Genomic DNA, 25208 nt, shown 5'->3' with positions numbered 1-25208 from the left:
TGCAAATCCTTATAAACCTATTAAATAATTTCAAAATGTGAGACTGATAATATTTATTATGTGATATTTTTAGTTATAGATTTGTATCACTAGATTTTTGATCTTCTAAAATTTGAACAGCCACTATTAGATAAGTTGCAATCGAGGAAAGAACCTAGAACAATAATTCAAATTAATTATTTGGGAATATTGTTTAATTAATATAGCATAATGAATCAGCTGAGCCTCTGTCAAGTTGACAACTGACGTGGGTTATCTTGAAAAATAATGAGGCTATAGCTAATTTGCTTTTAATCTCAATACATTATGACGGCTTTCTTTCAGCTCTGAAACATGAATCGAAGAAAAAAGAAGTGGAAATATTTTTATTGATACGCATTATAATGAAATACGTTCGCGTAATTATCATAAACGTATTATTATGTTTACATGTTTACCGCTCACTATCGGAAAAACAAAATGATACAGTAATCACCGATTCTTCCGAGGGATACTTGGAATCTCCGTTATGCTGCAACTTGACCGTCGAGGAGGTTGAAGTTGATTATAGCTCAAAAATAGTCGAAAATGAATATATTGTTATGTTTGACGGGTATTACAAGAATCAGGCTCGAGCTGGTTACATCAATACTGCGTTAAATGGTACAGGAGTTAAAAAATGGGCTATTGTCGAGAGAGAGAACCCGGCTAGCGATTATCCTAGTGATTTCGATGTAGTTATTTTGGAAGATACAAATAGGCTTGAAGGTAGTCAAACACTTTATCATTGTTGTGATATACATTAACGAGATTTTAGGGCTAAATGCATTAAATAGTCATCCAGCAATAAAAAGAGTCACAGCACAACGCATGGTTTCAAGAACACTAAAATTTTTAAACCCTAATAATGTGAGATATGGTAGGACAAATCTAAATTCGAAGACTCAATTCTGGCAGGCATCTAACAGACATCACAATTCTAGAAAATTACTGAGGGCCATACCCAAACAAATAACATCTGTTTTACAAGCAGACACTTTGTGGAATATGGGCATTACTGGCAAAGGTAATATAAACCAACTTAGGTATTAAAGTATTGTTTTATCTTCTGTGTAGGCATCAAGGTAGCTATTTTCGATACTGGCCTGGCTAAAGACCACCCCCATTTCAAGAAAATTAAGGAGAGAACAAACTGGACCAACGAAAAGACATACGATGATGGAATTGGTCATGGTACGTTTGTTGCTGGTGTTATAGCGTCTAGTAAAGATTGTCTTGGGTTTGCACCTGATTCAGAGCTTCATATTTTTAGGGTGTTTACAAATAATCAAGTGAGTTATTTTTGAGGAATTAACATACGTAACATGCCTGTTTTTTATCCTCACCCCTATTAATCCCATTTAAAACTCTCACACGCTTTTGTTGTAGGTCTCTTACACGTCCTGGTTCTTGGATGCCTTCAACTATGCCATATTGAAGAAGATCAACGTCCTTAATCTGAGTATAGGGGGGCCCGATTTTAAAGATCACCCGTTCGTTGATAAAGTTTGGGAATTAACAGCTAACAAGGTGAGTATATTGAATAAATTGTAATACTCAATATTACAATTTGTTCACTACCTTCTATATATGTTATTTGTGCAGAAAATAATTGTTGGATTTAAGATATGGACATAACTTCACTTATTGTTGATTACCGTCATCATTGCCGTTGTTTTGGTCATCTTATACGTGTTGGATTGTTTTTAGGTCATTATGGTGTCAGCTATCGGGAATGATGGACCTTTGTACGGTACCCTGAACAATCCCGCCGATCAGATGGACGTGATTGGAGTCGGCGGCATCAACTTCGAAGACCAAATCGCCAAATTCTCCTCCAGAGGAATGACGACTTGGGAATTGCCTCAAGGTACCGTCAATAAACATATGTTTTACCGATTAACGCACTGTTAATGTTATCGGCAGGATACGGTCGAGTTAAACCGGACATCGTCACGTACGGATCGGCGGTGAAGGGTTCCCACATGAAAACGGGATGCCGTACCCTGTCGGGAACAAGTGTGGCGTCGCCTGTGGTCGCCGGTGCCATCACCCTCCTAGCCAGCGGCGTTCTGCACCGCGGCGAGGACATCGTCAATCCCGCCAGCATGAAACAAGCCCTGATGGCCTCGGCCCGCCGGCTACCGGGCGTGAATATGTTCGAGCAGGGCCACGGCAAGCTGAACTTGTTGAAGGCGCACCAGATCCTGAACAGCTACAAGCCGCAGGCGAGTTTGAGCCCGAGCTACATCGATTTGAGCGAGTGTCCCTATATGTGGCCGTACTGCACTCAGGCCCTTTACTACGGCTCCATGCCGGTGATAGTCAACGTCACGATACTGAACGGGATGGGCGTCACCGGCAGGATAGTGAATAAGCCGACTTGGCACCCGTACGTGCCGCAGCAGGGACACCTTTTGGACGTCTCCGTGTCCTACTCAGAGATACTCTGGCCCTGGTCGGGTTGGTTGGCGGTTAGCATGTCGGTGGCTTTGGCTGGGACTACGTACGAAGGATTAGCCCAAGGACACATATCTTTAACAATAGAGTCGCCCCCGGAGAATGGAGAAGTGGAAGCCAGGCAGAGTACAGTTATTTTACCCATACGGTATTTAATTTACAGTCTATGTTGATAAGAGTGTACAGCAAAGCTCTGCTAATATATTTATTCCTATAACTCATAGCCAAATTATCATTCTTAATTATACTTACATATAAATAACACTATCATAAAAACACATCGAAATTATACCATCTTATTGCCTGTACTATAATTGCATGAATTTCATCTCAGGGGAAGGGGTTAGTTCCTTGTTAATTAATCATCAACATCCATATCTTTTAGAGCCAAAATAATTCAAACCCCGCCACGGCACAAACGTATTCTGTGGGACCAGTACCACAATCTACGCTACCCGCCCGGGTACTTCCCTCGCGACAACCTGAAGGTGAAGAACGACCCCCTCGACTGGAACGGCGACCATATCCACACCAACTTCAAGGACATGTACCAGAATCTGAGGAACGCTGGCTACTACATCGAGGTTCTAGGTGAGTACCGAATTTCCCGTCGCCGATAGAGTTCTAACGGTATTTCCCGAAGGGTCCCCGTTCAACTGCTTCGACGCCTCCCAGTACGGGACGCTGTTGATCGTCGATCCCGAGGAGGAGTACTTTTCGGAAGAAATCGCTAAGCTGAAGAGGGACGTGGAGGCAGGACTGTCGGTGATCGTGTTCGCGGACTGGTACAACGTCACCGTGATGAAGAAGGTCAAGTTTTATGACGAGAACACCAGGCAATGGTGGATGCCCGATACGGGTAAGTTAAAACTCGTGATAAATGAAATGGAGACCTCATAACAAAAAAAAAACAATAATAACAGGTGGAGCAAACTTGCCCGCTCTCAATGAACTGCTCATCACCTGGGGGGTGCAGTTGGGCGATCGAACTTTCGTCGGTCACTTTAAACTGAACGAGCACGAGATGTCCTACGCGTCGGGCACCAGCATTCACAAATTCCCCGAAGAGGGCATCGTCGTAAGCGCCGAACTAGAGGATCAGGGAGCACAGGTAATACCGTAGCAAAATAAGGACAGCCAAAAAGGCCCCTTGTTTTGACATTTTCATATTTACAACGAAAAGCAGTGTTTCGGGAATGATTTCTATTATTATTATAGTTTATTTGTAAACAACAGTAACAAATCCTTACTATTACAAGAACTCCTTAACCTTAACGAACTGACTATGATCACTGATATAATGCGCCAGAAAAAAAAATTTAGATATTTATTAGGAAGATAAAAAACCCAAAAAAAATCATCAAAACTGAGAATTTTAGAGGATTAGGAAAGTTACAAAAAGAGAATGAGAAACAGATGTAAATTAAGTGATTGGAGAAGTACCAGCTTAGAAAAAAAATGGTTAAAGGCTTTGTGAAGAAGTTGAAGGCTAAACAATCAAATGATGGCAAGGAAAGAAATTATAATTAAAAATAAACCATATGAATAAAAAAAAACATGGCAGTAAAAGGTTCTCCTACATTGAGAAATATAATTAAAAATTAGTAGCATACATAAGAATATTGGTAATATGAACTCTCAACTGAGAGGATAAGACAACGAAATAGAAGAAATGGAACACATAATACAAAGACAGGAATAAAGAGAGAAATACGAGAACTAGAGGGAAAAACCTGACCTTTGGAGTTAGGAAATAGGAGATCAAAAGCACAGAATCACAATGACTGAATACTGGAAATTATGTAACAAAGAACAGAATAGATAGATATCAAAAAAGTATGAGAAACACATGGATCAGTCATTTTAGCACTGACTACAGAGATGAAAAGAATAGAAATAGGATAAAAACTAATATCTCGATAAAAAAAACTATAGAGATTATATTTCTTTTTTTTTTCTACTCCATTCTTTGCTAAGGTAATTTGTTGCAGAACAATAGGCCCCTGAGTTATCCATCTTCTAAGCTGTTTGTTTAATGTACCAGATAAATCCATATCTAATAGAAGAACAAAGGTAATTCAAGTGATAACTGATATTATTGATGAATTTGAAAAATTATAAAGAGAAAAATAGGGATTTTGAAAAAAGGCATAGAACATAGAACAGGGATAAATAAGGAATAACAAAGAGAAGATAAAGAAATAAAAATAAGAGACCAAATGCTATACATTAACTATCTCAAGTTGCCCCTATCTCAAGACTCGAATATAAGATTATATGAGACCAATAAAGATTTATACGAATTTTCACCTATCGTTCCGAAGTAGGACCACCAGTATACGACGTATTCTTCATTTTTGCTACAGATTCTGGGAGAGACCGACACTAATAAGTACAAAGTACCCATCTTGGGATTGCTCCAAACCAAATCGGCCAGAGGGGGCGGACGCGTCATCGTCTACGGAGACTCGAACTGTATCGACACCAGCCACTCCGAGATCAGTTGCTACTGGTTGCTGGAGGCAATGTTGGAATATACCTCAACATCACATCTACCTTCGCTGTTTAAGGTAACCGATATTCCGTTTAGGAAACACGTTTCTATATAGATTCTTGCAGGATAACCAAATGAATAGTTGGTATGGAGTGGCCGACACCGAACTGCCGGTCCGAATGGAGGGAAACAGACTACACAAGTTCTCGAAGGTCCTGGTTAGTACCTTGGGGGAGGCGCAAACCAAACCGCTGCCCCAGTGTCCGCGCCTCATCTGGGCCAATCCGGTACCCCTAAACCAATCGGCGCCCTCCAATCTGTACCAATCTCAGAAATTATTGTCACTAATAGAGGACGTTAATATCCCAGTGGTGCAGAATAATGTAGAAAACACCATAAAAGGTATGTTTCGTTCAATACATGCGCGACACAAGAAACATCTCGAATTTTCGCGTTTTCTTATCAAATATAGTCCCGGCATAGAATTTCCTTGCAATTTATGTTAGATTAACGGTTTGCAGACGCATCAGGCATAGAGAACACCGGCGAGTTCATCGAGTGGAGCTGGCGCAACAAGCCGGTGGACACGGCCAGCAAACCCCAGAGTTTCGATGCCACCGTCACCCTATTATTGTTCCTCTCGCTCGTGATCATTTACTACGGCATAAAGTGTTACAGGCCCAAGCCGAAGAAGCGGAAGGTGTGCCGGAGGCTGTTGTCTTTGGTACAGTGTAAAAAGATGTCGGTCTAGCGTGTAGTTTTGTGTACTTAGCAATTTACCGTACCGTAATCCGTTTGTACGTTTCTCGTTCAGTTTGTATATAGTTATTATAGTTTTAATTCACGAGGGATGGAGTTTTTTTCCCTGGTTACCTCGAATGTTTGCGTCTTGTCCAAGATGAAGTAGCCGGCGGCGTTGACGTGCACCGGGTGTACGCTGAGCTGCAGCAGCCACAGTTCGATCTGGAAAAAGCACTCGTATTGGATTTTGTTGAGCCTCGACTAGGGTTACCAACTTTCTTGGAGAAAAATAACGTATCAGATGCTAAAAACTGGAAAAATGAGGTATATATGGAAGAGGAAAAGTATTTTTTAAATATAAGCTGGAATCTCTGACACACTCTCACAATTTTGTGTGTTCTTTGAAAGTACTTTCTTTTGAGTTTCATTAACTCTAAATGCAAATCGTCCATCTTTAAATTTGCCTATTCTATGTCATTTTTCCGTATTATTTCTTATTATTATTTATTGTAGCAATCTAGTAAGTTAACACTAATAAGGTTTCTAAGGTAATTTGCTACAGTTTTAAAATTAGCAACTACTTATTCTACGATAGACACTTTGACCTTCACATCTATGTCATTCTTTTCAATGTCGCTGAGTTTTATTTCTAACTTCGCTGAACTGGATCAAATGGTTTTAGTCTCTTTAATCTTCTGTCTAAGCCATCATTATCTAAGTGCTGGAGAACCTCAATATTGATGTGCTGATAGAGCTTCTGTTCGTGTCTTTGGGCATAGTCATTGATAATGTTATTGGCGGTTTCTACCTCTAGTTTCTTATGCAGATAGTCCTTAAGAAAATACCATGGAACATCAAAAATATCTAGCAATACCTTGTTTTGGAGTCCTTGTTTGATATTTCTATTGCTTTGGCTGGTACAACCCCAGAGTTGAACACCATAAGTCCATACTGGTTTTAAAAATTGTTGGCAAAGCAAAAGCTTATTATATACTGACAGTATGTAATAACCAGTATATTTTTTGTATTCGAGCTTGAGTTGTTCACATTTTTTCTTAATATATGACTCCCACCTTAGTTTAACATCAGCTTTCTCAACTATTGCTATTTTTTTTTGGTTCTGTATTCAAAATTGTACTACAAGGGAGCACCTTGGTATTTAGTTCTAATTACGGTTTCATTCTCTCTTTAAATTGTTATCAACTGTGTTTTTGCATTGCTTTTTCCTTGTTTATTCTTTTTTTATATTTTTCCTGATTTAGCGTATTTTTTCCACAGCATCCTTATTCTCGCTACCACTTTGTTCTCTTCCAGAAATAGACTCTAACTCGGTCGGTTATGTAGTCGGTTATAGTTATTGTATAATATTCATTTTATAAACAGTTTAGAGTAGTTGACCCTGTATTTCATAGAGTATTGAAAGTAAATTAAAATATAAAGTATATCTATTAAAAAGAAAGTAGGACACGTTATTACAAAGTACGGTTGGTAACCCCAGTTTCCCCTAAAGTATACTTGCTTCGTTTTTGCTGGATTCACTGAGCGCCGACAGTGGTATTCCTTGGAATAATCTCGCCACTTTGCATCCCTGTAACAAAACGCTTCCATCAACAACCAAAAGCATCTTCGCCAGCTCTGATAACTTGCCCGTTTTTTGATCGAGTGAGATATACCGGTCATCATTAAGAAATGGAATATATCTATGCTGGTCAGCACCAAAAGATGCGGATCCCTGGCGGCAGCGATATACGCGCTGATATTCACTACCACCGCGACAATTAGGAACAACTTTTGCACGGAGATGAACGATCCGTAACAGATGCTCAAGGCATGAGTAGCCTCGGAGAGCAGGTTGTGGAAAACTCGCAGATTCCCCAGATATTCGGAATCGTCGTCGAACTTCTCGAAACCCCGACAGTAGGTCGCGTAATAACCTTTAGCGATCAGCGCTCGGTTGATATCATGGAAATTGAACAAGATTTTCGTGGAGAGATAGACGTAGAACAAGGGCGGTATGATATGCCAGAGACAGGAGAAACCGAAAGCCAACGCTGGCCAATATTGGTCTCGGGGTGATTTGCTGTAGATTTCGCAGACCAGATGTCCAGACTCGAAGGCGTAGGTGGCGGAAAGGAGCAAGTTGATGAAGCCTATAACCCAGAAGAAGTGTTACGTATGTTAATGAATGTACAACTTTGCTTCCACCGTTTTTTTTTAATTAGAGGTTTTAAAGATCCCATTTTTCACTTCTAGATTCTTCAAAGATTATTGAATGGTTTAACATCTGATAAAAAAAACCTGGAATGTCGTTGTACAGTTTTTATTTTCTCTGTTGACATAATTTTTTTCAAAGGTCGAAAAAACATAATTTTTAAAATTAACTACCGAAAAATATCGATTTTTAATATATCATCGTCGAAATTATGTTTTTGATAATTGATTTTAAATGTTTTTGTACCTTTCATTTTAGTACTTCATTTTAAAAATTACGAAAATACCGATATATTTAAAAAGAAATATTAAAATTGCCTTGACCTTAACCCTATTTGTTGACCATCCTTCTGTTAATCATGCGTAACTTTATAATGATAAATAAGTGTTGATTTCCCATGAATTTCAGCAACAAACCTGTACAGTAACTTACCACCAGATCCATCTATGGGGAAAACGGTGGAAGCAAAACCGTACACGGTAAATGCGTAATAGAAAACAAACCTGGAATGCCTAGCAACAAGCACTTGGACAACGTGGTGGGCGTCCGGAGGTTGAGGGTGGTCTCCCGGTGTCTCTCGAACACCTCCAGCAGCCTGAGAACTCGCAGGCTCTTGGGCGCTTGCCGGAACAGACAGAAAACGAAGCAGGCGACCGTCCTGACGTACATAAACAGGATGAGGACCTGTATGAGTTGCTTGAAGCGGTTGTCGGCGCTGAACTGGAACCCGTTCCACCAGTAGTGGATGCCCATTATGGTAGTGTGCAGGATGATGGAGTACAGGATGTCGATGCTGAATACCCTGTAGCGAATCGCGAAGGGATTCCTGCTGAGGATGTTCTGCACCGGAAAGACGCCCAGCAATTTTCCACATAGCGCTACCCAACGGAAGCTGTCGTAGAAGGACATAACGCACGAACGGAACCAAAGACATTGAGGACGAATGCAGGACGACCGCGTTGATAATGAAAACCCGTGAAACCTGCTAATCGGTTTTTCCTGTTCCAGTTTCATGTTTTCATTCATCTCTGATAAATATAATTGTTTACGTTGCTCTTCAGATTGATAGCATAACAATGTATTCATCGATTACAGTTCTTCGTAGTTATCAGGTTTTGCGAATTTGATTACACCATTACCATTTTATTTGAACCAGAATTTAATTCTTATCTTTTTTTTGTAATAAACACTGACTGGAAAAGGCTTTAATATTTTCGATAACATCACTAAAACGTATCAAGGCTAGCGTTGGGTAGTATCGACTGAAAATAGTAATTACTATTTCAGTCAAATGCACATTTCGACTATTTTTCTATTGGTGATAGACGGGGATATATGAATTCCTTCTCGTAGTAAATATGATAGAGGAAAGGACGGAGATAATTGTTTGATTCCCTGTGCTGTGTTAGATTCTAATCGTTAATACTAAATCGGCAAGTGGCAATGCGGAAAAAATAATGGAATAATGATCCAAACTTATTTAATCGTATTTTAATAGTGGGAAAATAACAATGATATAATAAAAGTAACTAATTTATTTCTATTTCATTCCAACATGTACTAATTTTTTTAACCGTACCATAAGTGAGACGGAGATACACGTATTCCGTATTCGAACACTCTTTGGAAAAGAAATGGAAAGAGATAATTTCTGTAATTTATTAGCTTTAAAATAACAGTTTCATTTTTTCATCATAGTTTCAAAGAAATTTTAATATTCAAACAAACATCTAGAGATTTAGAAAAACGAAAAAAACAATAAAAAAAGGACGCAATAATTGCCAAGATACCATAAATTCAGTCAAATTTTTTTTTATCTATATAAATATTTTTTTTACCTTATTATATTCATAAATAATCTTGAAAAATAAAGTTCCAAAATGCTTTGTTAATATAAAAGATATTGTTCTCTATATATTCTCGTAAACTAATTTAAATCTCATTTTGTGAACTCTATTTTCGTGTGTCGAATTGTACACAGGAGAAACTAGGATAGACGGATACAAAAACATCAATGACTCTTAAGACATGGACATACAATCCAGTCGGCTTTGGCTGAACTCTCTTCAAAGATACTTTAATTGATAAGGTTTAATAACATGGACTATAAAAGACCAACCCTCTCTGGCATACCATCCCCTGATTTTTTTAAAAAGTGACTTTATGGATTTATCACTCAACGATTGACGGACACTTGCTTAAATAATACCAAAGGACAGCCCCGTTATCAGGGCTGCCGCTCTGAATATCCAAAATGTAAGGATTGTGAAACGTCGGCTAGTTTTAGTCAATAAAAGCGACTCAAACCCAAAACACAGTAAGATAAAATATTTCAAAAACAAATAAAAGAGAACATTCTATACATAATACTATAGGTATTATTTTATTATAAAGTACTTCAGTATGAAAAATGTTTGCCAAAGAAACACTTCCTTCCATCAACCCTGTCAATTTCCAAAAAATCCCATTATTTAGGAACTTAACATCAAATAAAATATTAAATGTAGATAGTACGTTCATATTATTAAAATTTATAATGCGACGTTCTTCACCAAATTTACGTTTTCCTTTATTTTAACTCTGACAACAAAATACTAATGTAAATAAAATAATGAAACAAAAATAAAGTTATAAAGCACAATGTATTTTAACTATAGTACATCTAATGTATATTAATTAAAGGACTCAAACTACAGTTAATTAAATTAAACAGCCACGATAGTTTGTAGGTTAGGGTTGCTTGTTTGTATTTACATTGACATATGTTAACGACCAGTACCAACACAAATAGAATTTTATAGACCGATTTGGTTACATGTTCGGACGCATCAGACCTCATTCCGTCTCTTTTTAACTGGAGTGATGCTAATTAGTAAAATGAGGAAGAAAAATGCTCCAAAGTTAAAAAGGATTTTACGTTTTTATAAACTGTGACAATTTGACAATATGTTCGATGGTGTTAATGACGTGCGTTAGCTCTTTTATTGAAAGGACTGTATAAGCCCAATACATATAGTAATATCGTTTCTATCTTTTTGTTTGCTCATACTGAAAGCAGGGCTTCACAGATGAAAGTCTATGTTAATATTATACTTAATTGTTCCACACAAAAATGTCTTGAGGCAAGTTATTATTTTTACAATGTTATTGTGAAAAATGTGGAACGGATAATTAAAACGGTTATATTGTATGATATACGTCAAAATGGAGAAAACATACTAAAAAGCAATACTTTAAAGAACAGCAAAAAATTTAAATGTATGATATATATCAATATTACTGTTGTGCTCTTGTTACCGTAAAATCGAGGAGTTAAAGAAACAGCTTAAGGTCTTATTAACAATATAATAAAACAATTATGAGATAATCTCTTGTCTATAAAATCAAGCTCATCTAGTTGGTTTACAAACTGTATTATTTTATCTTATATTAATGTATTTTTTAACATCCTTGTTGAAAAGGTTATCTCGATTAAGGAGCCTTAAGCCAAAATATTAACTAAAAGTATCTTAACTTCCAATGTAATTGTGCCATCGCCCAATTTGCACACATGTTGTGTGTGTTTAAACTGCATGTAATATTTTCATGATTTCTTCTGTTGTATTCCTGTAAATTACAGTATATATGAATACTGCTCTATATAAATAATTATATACGTACCAGGTGAAAGCAATGCTAAGTCACACACATATCCTTAATCTAGCTAAATTGGGTTGTTTCTTCCAAGGAAAACGACGTCTAGTTTTTTATTTCCGTACATACATTGGATACACAACACTTTTGAGAATGAAGATACATTATAATCAAATAATAGTGATTATAATTAAAGCATGAAAATGCTAATCGCATTCAATGTAAGACACACAAATTGTGTCATAAACAAACAATTGGATTATTTAAATTAGTGAATCAAACGTCTTTATATGGAAATTCAAATGAACCAATCAAAAAAGTGGTCTCAGAACCAGCATTAGTTGGACCACGCAAAACATTTCCTCGGTTTCGCCTGTTGAGTAAAACCTATATATAGCCTATGGCCTAATATGAACGAGTGTCAGAATCTCATTTTTTTGATTGTCTATTTCGCAAGAACCAATTTGACAACAAAAATATAATGAAGCAAAATTACAAGTGTTTAATTTTTTTGACGTTTAGTAAAACTGTCGTAGCTTTTCAACTAAACAACAAATTGTCATGTAATTTGACGGATGCTACCTTAAGGTTAGTTTTAGAGAGACTAGGATGTGGCGCCACCTGTATCTCAATTCTTTTCGATCGCCATGACCTACGGGGGCAATTGATTGGTTAGTTTCCGGCTGCATAAGATAGAAAGGAGTTTGTTTAGCATCTATGTTTATCACTGTTATCTTTGAATTGCTATTTGACATTAAAAAAATTATATCAATAAATTAAACTTCCTGCTTCATCTTTATGTTTTATTGGCTAATAGAACGTGACGTCAGATTATAGTCGCGTCTGCGCAATAGTCTCAGTTTAAGAACCAATCAAATTAAACCTTTGTAGGTGCCTGTTAACTGTTAACCCTAAATTGTCATGAATGCTGACACGTGTTATTTAAAGGTGAAGTTTAGGAGCGTGCAACATGTGAAATCAGTGATCTAGTTCCTGAATATTAGGACTATCAAAATAAATAGGTATGTATACCATTAATTTACCATTAAATATACTTACGCGTCTCTTCAGTTGTTCTGATACCCGTACAGTAATGATGGCTACTATAACGTTGAGACTGGTGAGGGTGATCAGGTGGGTGAAATGATGCGCCTCGAATATATAACAGCTTATGTTCACCACCACCGCGACGCAGATGAATATCTTCTCGATGGCCAGGAAACTACCGTAACATTTGCTAAGCTGAACGGTCGCTTCCGATAACATATTGTGCAGAATCCTGAGGTCCACGATGACCTGATCCATGCAGGAATCGAATTTGACCTGCGCTCCTATATTGTAGTAGTCGCCGAAGCATCTACTGCTGATTAAAGTTTTGTTTATTTGCCTGTAACCCCGCGAAATGGTCGTGGAGAAGATGATGTAGTACAACGAGGGTAAGATATGCCAACAGGTCAATATCCCGAAGTAATCCGCGGCCGTTAGCAGGAAACCCTTCGTGGAATGAGACGGTGGGAAGATTTCCTTAATTAAATCCCGGGAAGCCCACGCGTACAAAACGGAGAAATGCAGGAAGAACAACATGGGGAGGACGATGGTCACCGAGACCTTCTTCCAGGCACCCCACGCGTTGCCTTGCACCAACTGGTACTGTTTCTTCTCGTCGAAACTGTCCAACAGTTGTATCAAGCGAGGCATTCGCTTGGCCTGCATGAACAGGCTGTACGTGAAGGAGATCAACGAGCGGCCGATCATGAAGAACACTACGTACTTGAGCACCTTCAAGGTGAGAGTGTTGTCTTGAAACTCGAAGCCGGAGAAGAAGCCTATGAGCACGAGTAGAGCGTACTGGACGCTGAAGCTGTAGATGAAGCTGAAACTCAGCCGTTTGTACACGAGTTTCTCGGGGTTCAGACTAAAGGCGTTCTCTATCGGGAAACTGCCGAAAATCTTGCCGACGATGGCCAAAGGCCGGAAGTAATAGTAAAAAGTGTTCATTTCTAGCGCGGGTGAGACGGTTTACTAACAGAAAATGTGACAAACACATTTAATCTCAGCCAGAACCGTAATTATTAATGGAAAATCGATGTCAGGCAACGGGCGATGTTTGCTAATGGATTATATGTTTTCGCCAGTTCAATAACACTGGTACTCCAATAAAAATTCACCGAACTGTCGCCCTACTCGGTTGGGGAAAGATATTTTCGTTTTTTTCTTCTAATTTATGGTTTTAAGTCGAATATCTCTAGTAATATTCATTTAAAGAAACCATACTGTAGCGCGAAATATAACGGTCCGTAGAATGTTCTAGATATAAAGATAGCTCCATTCCTGCCAATCTCAAGAATACTGTATTTAATCTAATAAAAAATCCTATTATAACTCCAGCTACAGTACTTACTAAATAAACTGGTATTCGGTTAAAATGTTCTTCGTCAAAACAACACAACTGAAAAAAACATCGCGAAGGCATTCAGTTAAAGCAATAATTGGCGCAATTACCTAGTACTAATTTAAGAGGCCATTACTCATCAAGACAACACATTATTTCAAAAACTGAAAAGAGAAACATCTCAGAACCGCTTAATTAAAATATTAATTGTCGTATTACTCGCCAGATTCGGCGTCTTCTGATTTATAATTGTTCTCACATCTCCCTTATATCAAAATAAAATGTTAAAAAATAATTCCTCATCTAAACACATAAAAATCAGAACTGCGACACTCATCCTATTCGTCAGGCTTAGCTCCAGTCGAGGTTATCCTTAAATAAAACGCGGACTGAACAAAAAATGATTTTATTCGGACGAGATTCTAAATGAGAAACAAATAGTTCAATCGATAAAGTGTATTAAAATGGGGTTAAATAAATACTCTGTTTTAGTAGGTAAATATTCGACTAATGAAGTAATTCGAGATTATTGGTTAGTGCTCTTTCTTCTCCAATTCCTGCTGGTCGTCGTTCTGAAATAAATATTAGTTAACTTTAATGCCGCTCGAATTATTTTGGTCAAAACTTACATCTCTGTTTAGTAACTGGTTACTTAATCTTTCACTCATTATCTTATATTGTAACTTTACTTTCTCATTGAACTTTGAGGGTATTACTCCGATAGCTGTAGCGGTATTCCCAAGGAATAGAATGCAGAACATTGCACATAAAACCCGAACCTGCACAAGAACATCAACATAACCCTGAAATCCAATTACACCAAGATGACCACTTACATGCCAAGTAGCATCAGGATAATAACTCAACAAATAAAGTGTATAGGCATTGTAAAGGGTGAACATATAACCGGCAAACAAAAATGGATACAAGAAACTCAATCCTCTAAACATCCAAGAATGGAAACCCTCTATTGTTATATCCATGTTGTGCCTTTCCCCCAGAGCCTTGAGCCTGTACAAGGCACCTCTCTGATATCTAAACTGAAGAAACTGAACAACACCTTCAAATTCAAATTTATTTGCCTGTTTTTAAACAATCGAAGATTATAAACTCACTCAAATAAATATTAAATAATGCAAACTGATGCCTAAAGGCCATCCAGGTACTGTTGTCTGGCCATATCAGCAATATACCTGCTGCAACAGTAGAAAAGAAATGATGGAACCTCCACCAACCTTTTATCCTGGATCCATTTAGTTTAAGTATACTTTCTCTAATAGTTAAAGTACAATAATACCAGACTAAGAGGAATATATAACTCAATTCTAAAGCTCTAAAGTGGATGAAGTAATTTAAAACTGCCATTACAAAGCAGATGCCACTCAAAATCAACTTAAATTTTTCATATTCATCTTTGTATTTGAATCTAAAATAAAGATATTTTTGATGAAACAGGTCAAATGTCATAAGGACACTTATCAATTAATGTACTGACTTATCCTCTTTGTTTAAAATGGAAACATTCACGTTGCCTAAAATAATTTTTAAATATAAACCATTCTCTTTCGGTAAGGTCTGCTCCACTTCATTAATTTGAGCCTTACGTTTCAATATATTATTTTGCAATTCGCTCAGTTCCTTTTCATTCTCTTTCGTTTTCTTGATCCTACGGATGTCGATAAGTTGCAATTAAACTACCAAAAGACCTAATTAACAAAAACTATGACTTACTTATCCAATTTCTTTACTACAATATTCATTCGATACTTTTGATGCTTTATTTGCTCCTGACATTTCTTCTGATGACCCGTAAGATCTTCCAAATGTTTTAAATAGGTCTTATTAACAGTCTAACAAGTTAAAAATGAACAACGTAAATTACTTTCCCAGAGAACACATACAGCACTAACCTCTAATTCCTTGAAATCGGCATTTAATTCGTCCCATTCGTCAAAAACTTCAGTCATCTCTTTATGTAACCAGAAGCAATGTTGTTTTAAAATAAAGGTTTATATTAGAGAGATATTTAAATTAAAGTACCATAAACAAAGTGAGAAAATAATGAAATCTTTTTAGAATTTTGATTTGGCTTCTTTTTTTGTAAACATTGGGCAACAAGCAACCTTTACAAAGTACTTGTTAGCAAAAGAAGAAGTGTCAAAGCGCTTTCAATTTCTTGACAAATATCATTTCAATTTTGTTAGGTTCAGGCTAATAGTTGAAATTTCGAAAAATTTTTTAAATAATGCCCGGTCCTGTTGTAAACGCAGCTAGGAGATTGCCAGGGCCCCTCGGTGCAATTGGCAAGAAACATGTTGAGATTTTGTCTCAATGGTATGCATTTCAATCACTTTAATCCATTTTTGTTAAGGAGTTATGTAATGGTCTATTCAAATAAAAATGCTATTTTTTAGGCTAGGCACTGCGGGAGCGTATGGAGCAACTGCAGGAGTGCTAGTTTGTTACTTAACAGACTGGAGAGTTGTAGTTGACTACATTCCATTTTACAATGGCAAATTCTCTTCAACCGAATGAAGTAGCTGTGGTTCGTTAGTTAAGTGTAAAGGTTTTTAATTATAAGAAATAAACTTTAAAATCTTTATGTTTGTTTTATTGTACTATTACATGGTTTTTTAAATAAATAACTATACAATAAAAATTTATATATAATATGAATTATCTTGCTTACACCTGTATATACTGTTGATTGAAATTGATATATATTGTTGAAATTTAACAATTAGTTTTAATCAACTGAGCAAATTTAAGATATATAATTTTTTGCTAAGTAGTTTAGATTAATAATAGTAGATTTCAACAATTTTAAATATATTTTAGTGTTATTTATGTAATTTTCTGCAAGTGGTGTTTCAATTATTTTATATTCCAACAAGACGAGACGACGATTTTTAAAAAGTATCGGAGGAAAAATATATTGATTCTTTTTTTGCAATATATATTGATATTTTGAATCAACTCTTACAATTAACTACCAAAATACACTAAACTTTTAAAATTAAATGCTATAAAACCTTTCTAAAAATAATTAAATTGTTTTTTGATGTTTAAATTATGTTGTTATTTATCACCACTAACTTCGTTAAATTGACAAGAACATTTTCGATTTCTGTATCAGGAGCATACCAGAGCGAGGAGGAAAAAAATTTACTCCTAATTCGGCGGCATTCGAGTAGGTAATTTTTTTTAACACAAAATAGCTCCTCGATGCTTCTATGTTCCTAATAAAGATCTTTTGTCTATACAATCGTCGACACAGGAAATTTTTGATTTCTGCATCGGGAGCATACGAGAGCGAGGAGGTAAAAGTGTACTTACTCATACCGGTAAATAAAAAAATATCTCTTCGATGCTTCTATGTTCTTAATCAAAATCTGGATTTGTCATGTCTTTGACACAATGGCCAACCAACAGTTTTCTTATTTATTTATTGATTTTGTGTTATTAATAAGACTTGTTTAAAATGCCGTTCGAAGTGAGAATTAAAATTTTTTGCCGATTTTACGTTGCAAATCAAAACTTCACCATAAAATAATTAGAGTGCACATCGCAAAGACTGGATCCAACTAATGCGTTAAACTAGACAAAAAACCTAGAACAAAAATATAAATAAATATTGACAAGTTGGTATATTGAAAGTGAAAGCAATCACTTGACTCTTCTGCAAAAGACGTTGGAATATCTTGGCCCAGATTAAAAGAATGAACCACCTGTAGACTGACCATTATTGAAACCGAAACCAACTGTTCACGTTGTGCTTCTGGTAACATCTCTAACGGCCTCCGATATCCTGGACAAACATTTTCAGGGACGAATTGCTCACGTGTCTAGATCTGGTGATTGTCGAAAGCTATATTAATATTGGAAAAATCAGAATGGAGATAGTAGACTTGTCAGTTGCTTTATCATATCCATGGTACACGTGATGACTTGTTGTTCTAGCCTCAGCTGAAAATAGAAAAGATAAAGCTTCATAATGGCAAACATATTCATTCTATTACCGTTGGTTCTATACATCACCTGAAAAAGATTTATGCGACAAGAAGGCCCAGCTCGACTCATCAGATATGATACATATACTCTTAGGATAACAATTATGAAACACTAAAGACTTTTGCTTGTTTATGTATGTGAAATAGTAGAGATAGAAACCCTACCACCTCTACACTTCAAGCTGGGTTTAATGAAAACAATTTTTCGAAGTCAAGAACTGAGAAGCTGTTAAACATCTTAGAAAGAAACAGACAAGGAAAGCTTCTTTGATCTCGTTTTGTAGGGAAAATAATATTGAACCTTTTCTTAAAATCAAATCTTGACGTGAAGGAACACTCAATTTTTTTTGGTTCGACAGCATAATCATGTCAAAATTTACAAGAAAATATTGATTTATCCGCTGTAGAACACAGGAAGGCAATATAAAATACATAATATAAAGACAAATGCAGTTCAAATTATAATATTTTTACGAAAAACATTAATAAAAACAGTTTTATACAATAACAGCGTAGCGTAACCAGGCAACTGTCAACAACTTCTACCACAATAATGAACCAACAGTGAGTGTGCGCGCGCCGTTGTTGATAACCCGTAAAATCAAGGCACGCTTGATGACTTTCGAACAACTATTTTGGGTTTTCTACAATATTAATCTCAAAAAATATATTTAAACTATCGTATTTTGAACAAATATAGGATTTTTACTCATGGGCGTGCCATTATCTATAGTTTTTATAATACTATATTCGGACTGCCGTTTTTTTTACTTTTCGGGTACAAAACAGTTTGTTCGTAGGGAACAAAACAAGTTGGTATTTAAACATTTATTTAAAAAAATGGATGGAATAAGATACAACTAACGCGAATAAATGGAATACATGACAAACTTGTATAATGCATTAAAAAATAATTTTGTATATAATAAAATCTTTCAATCGTTACAACAAAAAAAAATTATCCGACATAAATAATAACTAACTTAAAAAGAGAAAAAAATAAAAATGACGCCACAATCCACCAGCTAGAGGACCGTTACGGTCCATAAACGTGGCTCATAGAACGGTGGGTGGGGGAGAAGGAGGTAAGGGTTTTTTTACGAATTTTTAGTCAATACAAAACCGAAAGTTACGTGAGTTCTTAGAGAGTACAGTTTTTCTTTTAGAATTGAAGAACGGGGAGGAGGAGGAGGTAGGGGGTTTATTTAACTTTTTGTTTTCGGAGCGCTTTGTTGGTGTTCTGGTCGACTTCGGGCAAGTCCGAGTATTCGCTTTTCTTGGCGGCTGGAAGAGATCGGATGACGGATTATGTTACGAATAGTCTTTGGGAGGGCTACTGAAACTAACTTTTTTTCGATTTGTCCTTCTTTGGGGCCTTCGGTTTGGGCAGCGTGGTCGTGCCGACGTTCTCTTTGGACCGGCCGATCTCCTGGCTGAAGACCTTGAAGATGAGGTACGTCTGGAGAACGATGACGCCGACAAGTACCGAGAATCGCACGGTGGGGGTGTTGAAGTAGCCGGCGCGAACGTCCAAGGTTTGGTTCTCGCGCAGGGCCAGGCCGTACCACAGGGTGAGGACGGCGACGATGATGCTGCCCAGACACGCTCCGACTTGGGAAATTGTCGAGGTCAATCTAGTCACTGTGGAGAAACAATTATTACAGAAAACGATCACGGTACAGAAAAAGCCCTACCTCTGGAGAATTTCTCTTCCTTGTCGACAGTTTGGACCAGCTGGGCACCATGGTAGATTAGCCTAGCGGTATGGTGAAGAACCAAGAGGACAACCAGAAGTCTGTTGAAGCTGCAAAGGAACCAAACTCGTTAAACATTCAGTAACGCAGCATCTAAAGAACTTATTTGGGACACATAATGAGAAGCGACGCTGCCAGTTTTTTTTTCCATTATATTCCTTGAATTTTGAAAGCGACAACAAAATTAATACCAATCAATCATAATGTCTTTTATTTCTAATAAATCAAGATCAAAAAGATTAATTTTAAAATAGGAACTGATTAACCGTTATTTCCTATCCACGAAACAGAAATATTTCATGAAAAATTGGATGAAGTATGGAATTATATCTGACAAATAACCTTATATGTATAACTTTTTTTCCCTGGAGTATATGACACAAATCTCATTATATACATAAAACATATTCATCCCTTTAACACACATTTCCTATATATAAGTACTATTAATACAATCTGACAACAGCGCGAACTGAAATATAAACTTTCTATAATGTTTTGGTGGTTGCACCCTCACCATTCACACAAACTTACTTTAGAACATATGGAATTAGAACCAAAGCCAATCCAACTAAACTCATTGAGGCCTTGCTGGTCCACTCTTCCTTCTTCACTTTCTGAAAATAGAGCTCCGGTATTTCATGTAAACTGTAGGCCAATTGAAAGATAAGGTACATTTTGAACATGAAGAACATCGGGGCCGGGTATTCGGACCAAATACGGCTGAAATTCGGGATAAAGTGCTCCCTGAGAACTGAAATTGAATCACGAGCAATAAGTGAAATGGCATAACAGTTTTTTGTGGTTCATTTACCTATGTCTAGACCCCATCCTACGGAGGTAAGATAAAAGGCCAACAACTGTCCGCTAGTAGAGAAAATTGCCAGTTTGGATTTAGATAGATGCAATTTCTTGGATATTTTCTATAAAATGTAATTGATGAATTACAGGCTAGTGTTAAATTTTATCTAACTGTACTTACATCCAAAACATACTCTTGTATTATCGCATGTACAATAACACATATTAAACTGTAAAAGAACACTGCTGCCATATCTCTGAATCCTGGTAAATAGAGTGGTAAATCACCATGATCTCCAGTTACATTATGGTGCAAAGTAATAAAGACTGAGGCTAGTGGTGATGTGGCCTGAAATAATTTCATAAAATTACTGTATCTTAAACATATGGAGAAAAACAGTTAAATTTTAATTTTAAATATGTTACTACTACAAAAGACGTGATAATAGAACTCAAAATCAGAAACATAAGGAACTGTTTGTTTTAAAAATTTATATACAGAAACTGGATCCTTTTTTACACTTTTCCCACATGATAGTTGACTAAATTCGATCGTTATTTAAGACACACAAATAGAAATTGTAAAAGAATAATAACAAAAACACTTACTTGCACCATAAGCCCTATAACAAACACCATAGCCACGCACGATACAATATCGGCATGATTTTGTATAACGAATTCATGACTTAAAATCGGTGGATTTTTGTTGGAAGACTTTCTCAATGGCTTCACCATTTTGCAGTGGAGTGTTTTCAAGACAACCGTCGCCGAAAAATTGTTGCCTTATGTCGATCCGCGCTAACACAGGAGACACATCTACAACTCCCCGTTCTGTTTTTGACAAGTACCGCAACATTTGCCACGAAGAGGACACGTCAACTTTTCTCGGCGTTGCCAGATATACATAATTGTCATAAGATAGTTTTATACCAGAAATATGTATTACATATGATGTATTTGCAGATATATGAAACAATATAGTAACACTGAATAATTTTATGCCATTAATTTAGAAAAGAAACATATTTATGGAAAAGGTAGAATTTTTCTGGTTGCATAACGATTGCAGCCGAGTTGTGACATCTGTGAAGTGTCGCTAGCTTTAATAGAAAATAGGTTGCACAATTCCGAATAGAGGGTAGGCAAAGCGCCGAATATTAGTATTTGGATCGCGTCATTTATATCCGGAAAAATGAAGAATTTTTTAGTCGATGAACTATGTCTAAAATTAAGTTTGGATATTTACGGGCAATGACTAACGAGCGGTTATTTTGCACGGTAGGGAATATTTGACTTATTACTGTAGGGAAAAAAACGTAGTCGGTGTGATTCAAACACAGGGAAATTGCAGTGCCAAATGTCGAGGCGATAGTGCATACGGGTTTCTATGTAATATTTGTCATCTGGTTATTTTAATTCGGTTTTGTATATTTACAATAAGCTTGGGCCAGACATTCCTACGAATGCTCGGATACTCATTTTAAACAGAGCCTGGCTACATAACAAAACTATGCCGAACTATTTTCTTGTTACGCGCGTAGATGTCAGAGGTTGTTGAGAGTCAAATAAACCGGATTTTCTACAACTAATAAATAACGCCTACTGGGCTTAACAAACGTTATACCCTCGTAGCGTGTAAACCCTTCCTCGGATGGCGATATTCTCGTCTAGTACCGCGCACCAGACAGAGATAACAATAGGCAACGGTGCGGGGGCGGGGCCTATTTTAAAATCAAATTATTCTGCCCGTATTTAAGAAATTTCAGTCTCCCGCATCGTGTTCAAGGCATGCTGGATTTATCCAAAAATCGCATACACATCTCGAAGAAATGAAGAATAGTATCAAGAATCAGGTGAGGGTTTGATTTTCGTTACGTTATTTTGCGTTATCTTGTAGTCACCGATATATTTTACGTTAAGAGTTTGAACTAATGTTGACCATTAAGTCGTCATTAACATTGATTTTCTTTTGTTAAACAAAGTTCGCTGTCACGTATGAAATACGTTGTGCATTATCATTTTTCATTATAATTGTTATCATGGGTCACGAACTGTGTGTATAAAGTGCGTGAAAAAGTAATTCGTGTTTCTAACGGTTAATAATAAAACATTAAAAAAATCTTTGGCAAAGTCTCTGAAAAAAAAATCGAAAATAATTGGTAACAGCATGGAGAAATGTTTGGATTGTATGGTGGATGCAGCAAAACGTCCTATAAAACTTTTTCCATTATTTAAACTCCTTCTAAAGAGACATTTGATTGCGCGCTATGAAGTTCTTCATAAAATATCTTTCTGTTTATTAACGATAGCACCCAGGAGGTACATCTAAGAGCTTACAAACAATGTTATCAAAATGTCGGTGTTACAAAAAGATAGCGGCGGTCCTAAATCGTAAATTGGCATGACTATCTATACGGCAAATCTGTCAATATTGGTTGTTTCTTCCATAAAGATTAAATTAGCAAAAAACATAATTAAATTTTTTTAAATTACATTAGAGTTCATAATGTTTAAGATATGAGACGCAAAATTACATCTACTTATTTCCTTACGTATAAACATATACCTTTCCTTGTATAATTTAGAAACTACAAGTTATATAAAAATGATCAAGCTACCATTCGATGCAGCGTAAAATTCTTTGACGTCCTTGTACTTTTCATGAACTTGCGAAAAAGTGCCAATATTATTTTAACCACCATAAAAGAACAAACATCTCAAAATATATGTATTTTGGGGTAAAAAAAAACTAAAATTCTATACCCCGTCCTTTTTTAAATAGAAATGACATCAAACATTTTTAAAATGACAAAAATCATAGCAGGCTTGGGACGTTAATTGACGTGATGTCCATTTATATCATTTTTTAGGAAGCTCATGGAACTTTTTCAAAATATTGTTTTTAATAAGGCGTGGATTACTTTTTCACGCATGTAACACTACCTGTTACACTAATAGTGTTTTTTTTAATTCGTTAGCTGAACCTCGATAGCTTTGTTGAGGTGAAAGAAACTAAAATTCAATATTTACATGGTAATGACAACAAACGTTTTTAAAGAGACAAAAATCGTAATAGGGTTAGGACTTTAATTGAAAAAATTAAAAAAAAGCTTTTAATTATTCCCAAAAAGGATTACATTGATCCTTCAAAACTATATAAGGCGTGGATTACTTTTTGACGCACTTAGTAGTACTTGTACGCTTATAATGATTTTATTTTTCGTTAGTTGGACCTCGATGGCTATGTCGTGCTCGAAGATTTCCTCACGCCCTCGGAAGTGGATGTTCTCCGAGCTGAAGCGGACAACTTAATCAAATCCATGCCAGAACAATCGCAACGGACCGTGTTCAGCACGAAAGATTCCGAAAATCAACAAGTAAGTACCAGTTTATTGGCCCTACTCGAATTAATGTTGTTTATCTTGTCGCAGAACAGAAACAAGTACTTCTTGGACAGCGCGGACAAGGTCAGTTATTTCTATGAAGCCGGTGCCGTGGATCCCGAAGGAAATTTACTGGTGGACGCCTCCGTATCACTAAACAAAATCGGGCACGCTCTCCACGAGCTTAATCCGGTGTTCCGTCGCATCAGCCTCAGTGAAAAAGTGAAAGAATGCGCCTACCAGCTGGGCTTTCAGGATCCCGCCATCGCGCAGAGCATGTACATCTTCAAGAACCCCGGCGTGGGTAGCGAAGGTAGGCAGAATGAAGTTTCCCCGGCTCGATAACGAGTTTTCCAACTGTTTCTCGTCATTAGTGGTGTCTCATCAAGACGCCTGGTATCTGTACACCGAACCCATGACCGTGGTGGGATTCTGGTTTGCTCTGGAGGACGCCACCATCGAGAATGGATGCCTGTGGTTTTCGAAGGGGTCTCACAAAGGCGGGGTACACAGGAGGTACGTCAGGAACCCAGACAGCACCTCTGAGGAGCTGCTGATTTACGATAGACAAGCCCCTTTTTACCAAAAGAGCAGTTTCACCGCGGTCCCCGTACCAAAAGGTAATAAACATCCATTCTATTATCTAATCGCACCTAACACCACCTCATTCTAGGATCTCTTGTCCTTATTCACGGGCAGGTAGTGCATTTTAGTGAAATCAACAAGTCGCAAAAGTCCAGACATGCATACACCTTCCACATAATCGAACAAAAGAATACGAAATACTCCGAAGAGAACTGGCTGCAACCGCCAGCCGATCGAGGCTTCCTCAGCCTCTACAAGAACTGAGAGTCGTTAACGACGAGCTGGATGATAATAGTATTGTTTTATGTACAGTTTTTTTTACCTTGATACAAATCCCGATATATTAAGTCCACTGTAAAATATATTTTATTTAAAAATTAATGTTTTATTCTATCCACTCATATATTATCCTAGTTAACATGGAACATGAAAAATTTTTACCTGCTTAATAGATTAGTTTATACATTTATCCTTATATCATGTTTAATTTTATTTAAATACAAACAATAAAATTAATTATATCAAATATTATTATTATTATTATTATTTATTATCAAATATACAAAAATTCATTTCCCAGTGTATATCTGGTTGTCTACAATTTTGCTTTTTTCCACCGCTTGCTTTATAAAATATGTTCAACAGATAATAGTTAATTAAAAGTTTGTTGTATTAAAATATAAGTTTTGGATAGAATTTTTTTTTAGTAATTTGGAATAATG

The 25208-nt window shown here is 36.6% G+C and overlaps 6 protein-coding genes across 9 annotated transcripts; 3 read left to right on the top strand and 3 right to left on the bottom strand.

Moving 5' to 3' along the window:
- Nucleotides 1–14: 14 nt before the first annotated feature.
- Nucleotides 15–13683, bottom strand: LOC143203596 (uncharacterized). Of its 3 annotated transcripts, XM_076415812.1 has the most exons (5): nt 8429–9148; nt 7361–7863; nt 7233–7301; nt 5846–5935; nt 15–154 (listed from the first exon to the last, which is right to left on the bottom strand). In XM_076415812.1, the coding sequence occupies exons 1-5, from the start codon at nt 9009–9011 to the stop codon at nt 74–76; spliced, it is 1326 nt and encodes a 441-aa protein (XP_076271927.1). In that variant the 5' UTR covers nt 9012–9148; the 3' UTR covers nt 15–73. The 3 variants fall into 3 exon arrangements, with proteins under 3 accessions (XP_076271927.1, XP_076271928.1, XP_076271926.1); XM_076415813.1 differs by lacking the exons at nt 7361–7863; nt 8429–9148 and adding an exon at nt 12618–13683; XM_076415811.1 differs by having other exon boundaries at nt 7233–7863.
- Nucleotides 261–5819, top strand: S1P (membrane-bound transcription factor site-1 protease). 2 transcript variants are annotated; one of them, XM_076415806.1, is made up of 12 exons: nt 261–747; nt 797–1045; nt 1096–1310; nt 1408–1548; nt 1729–1888; nt 1945–2626; nt 2864–3069; nt 3122–3337; nt 3402–3589; nt 4845–5048; nt 5098–5374; nt 5494–5819. In XM_076415806.1, exons 1-12 carry the CDS (start codon nt 384–386, stop codon nt 5721–5723), a joined length of 3132 nt encoding a protein of 1043 aa, XP_076271921.1. In that variant the 5' UTR covers nt 261–383; the 3' UTR covers nt 5724–5819. The 2 variants fall into 2 exon arrangements, with proteins under 2 accessions (XP_076271921.1, XP_076271922.1); XM_076415807.1 differs by having other exon boundaries at nt 5479–5819.
- Nucleotides 13684–14340: 657 nt separating the features above from the next.
- Nucleotides 14341–16066, bottom strand: Tmem120b (transmembrane protein 120B). Its single transcript, XM_076415815.1, has 7 exons — nt 15861–16066; nt 15682–15800; nt 15446–15616; nt 15066–15376; nt 14787–15010; nt 14580–14729; nt 14341–14522 (listed from the first exon to the last, which is right to left on the bottom strand). Exons 1-7 carry the CDS (start codon nt 15915–15917, stop codon nt 14484–14486), a joined length of 1071 nt encoding a protein of 356 aa, XP_076271930.1. The 5' UTR covers nt 15918–16066; the 3' UTR covers nt 14341–14483.
- A 48-nt stretch (nt 16067–16114) lies between these two features.
- LOC143203601 (cytochrome b-c1 complex subunit 10) lies at nt 16115–16548 on the top strand. The gene is made up of 2 exons (XM_076415817.1): nt 16115–16284; nt 16365–16548. Exons 1-2 carry the CDS (start codon nt 16196–16198, stop codon nt 16483–16485), a joined length of 210 nt encoding a protein of 69 aa, XP_076271932.1. The 5' UTR covers nt 16115–16195; the 3' UTR covers nt 16486–16548.
- Nucleotides 16549–18777: 2229 nt separating this feature from the next.
- TRAM (translocating chain-associated membrane protein 1) lies at nt 18778–21380 on the bottom strand. Its single transcript, XM_076415814.1, has 7 exons — nt 21125–21380; nt 20697–20864; nt 20529–20637; nt 20249–20468; nt 19655–19764; nt 19308–19601; nt 18778–19244 (listed from the first exon to the last, which is right to left on the bottom strand). The coding sequence occupies exons 1-7, from the start codon at nt 21251–21253 to the stop codon at nt 19162–19164; spliced, it is 1113 nt and encodes a 370-aa protein (XP_076271929.1). The 5' UTR covers nt 21254–21380; the 3' UTR covers nt 18778–19161.
- Nucleotides 21381–22210: 830 nt separating this feature from the next.
- On the top strand, nt 22211–24863 carry Phyhd1 (Phytanoyl-CoA dioxygenase domain containing 1). The gene is made up of 5 exons (XM_076415816.1): nt 22211–22371; nt 23746–23895; nt 23950–24214; nt 24276–24521; nt 24575–24863. The coding sequence occupies exons 1-5, from the start codon at nt 22348–22350 to the stop codon at nt 24748–24750; spliced, it is 861 nt and encodes a 286-aa protein (XP_076271931.1). The 5' UTR covers nt 22211–22347; the 3' UTR covers nt 24751–24863.
- The last annotated feature ends 345 nt before the right edge of the window (nt 24864–25208 follow it).

The sequence above is a fragment of the Rhynchophorus ferrugineus genome, unplaced genomic scaffold (assembly GCF_030347505.1).
Source record: "Rhynchophorus ferrugineus isolate W39M unplaced genomic scaffold, kcgeb_rfMv2 rfM10, whole genome shotgun sequence".
In the NCBI taxonomy this organism is placed as follows: domain Eukaryota; kingdom Metazoa; phylum Arthropoda; class Insecta; order Coleoptera; family Curculionidae; genus Rhynchophorus; species Rhynchophorus ferrugineus.
The sequence above is the reverse complement of the archived record's forward strand: the minus strand, read 5'-3'. Positions and strand labels throughout refer to the sequence as shown.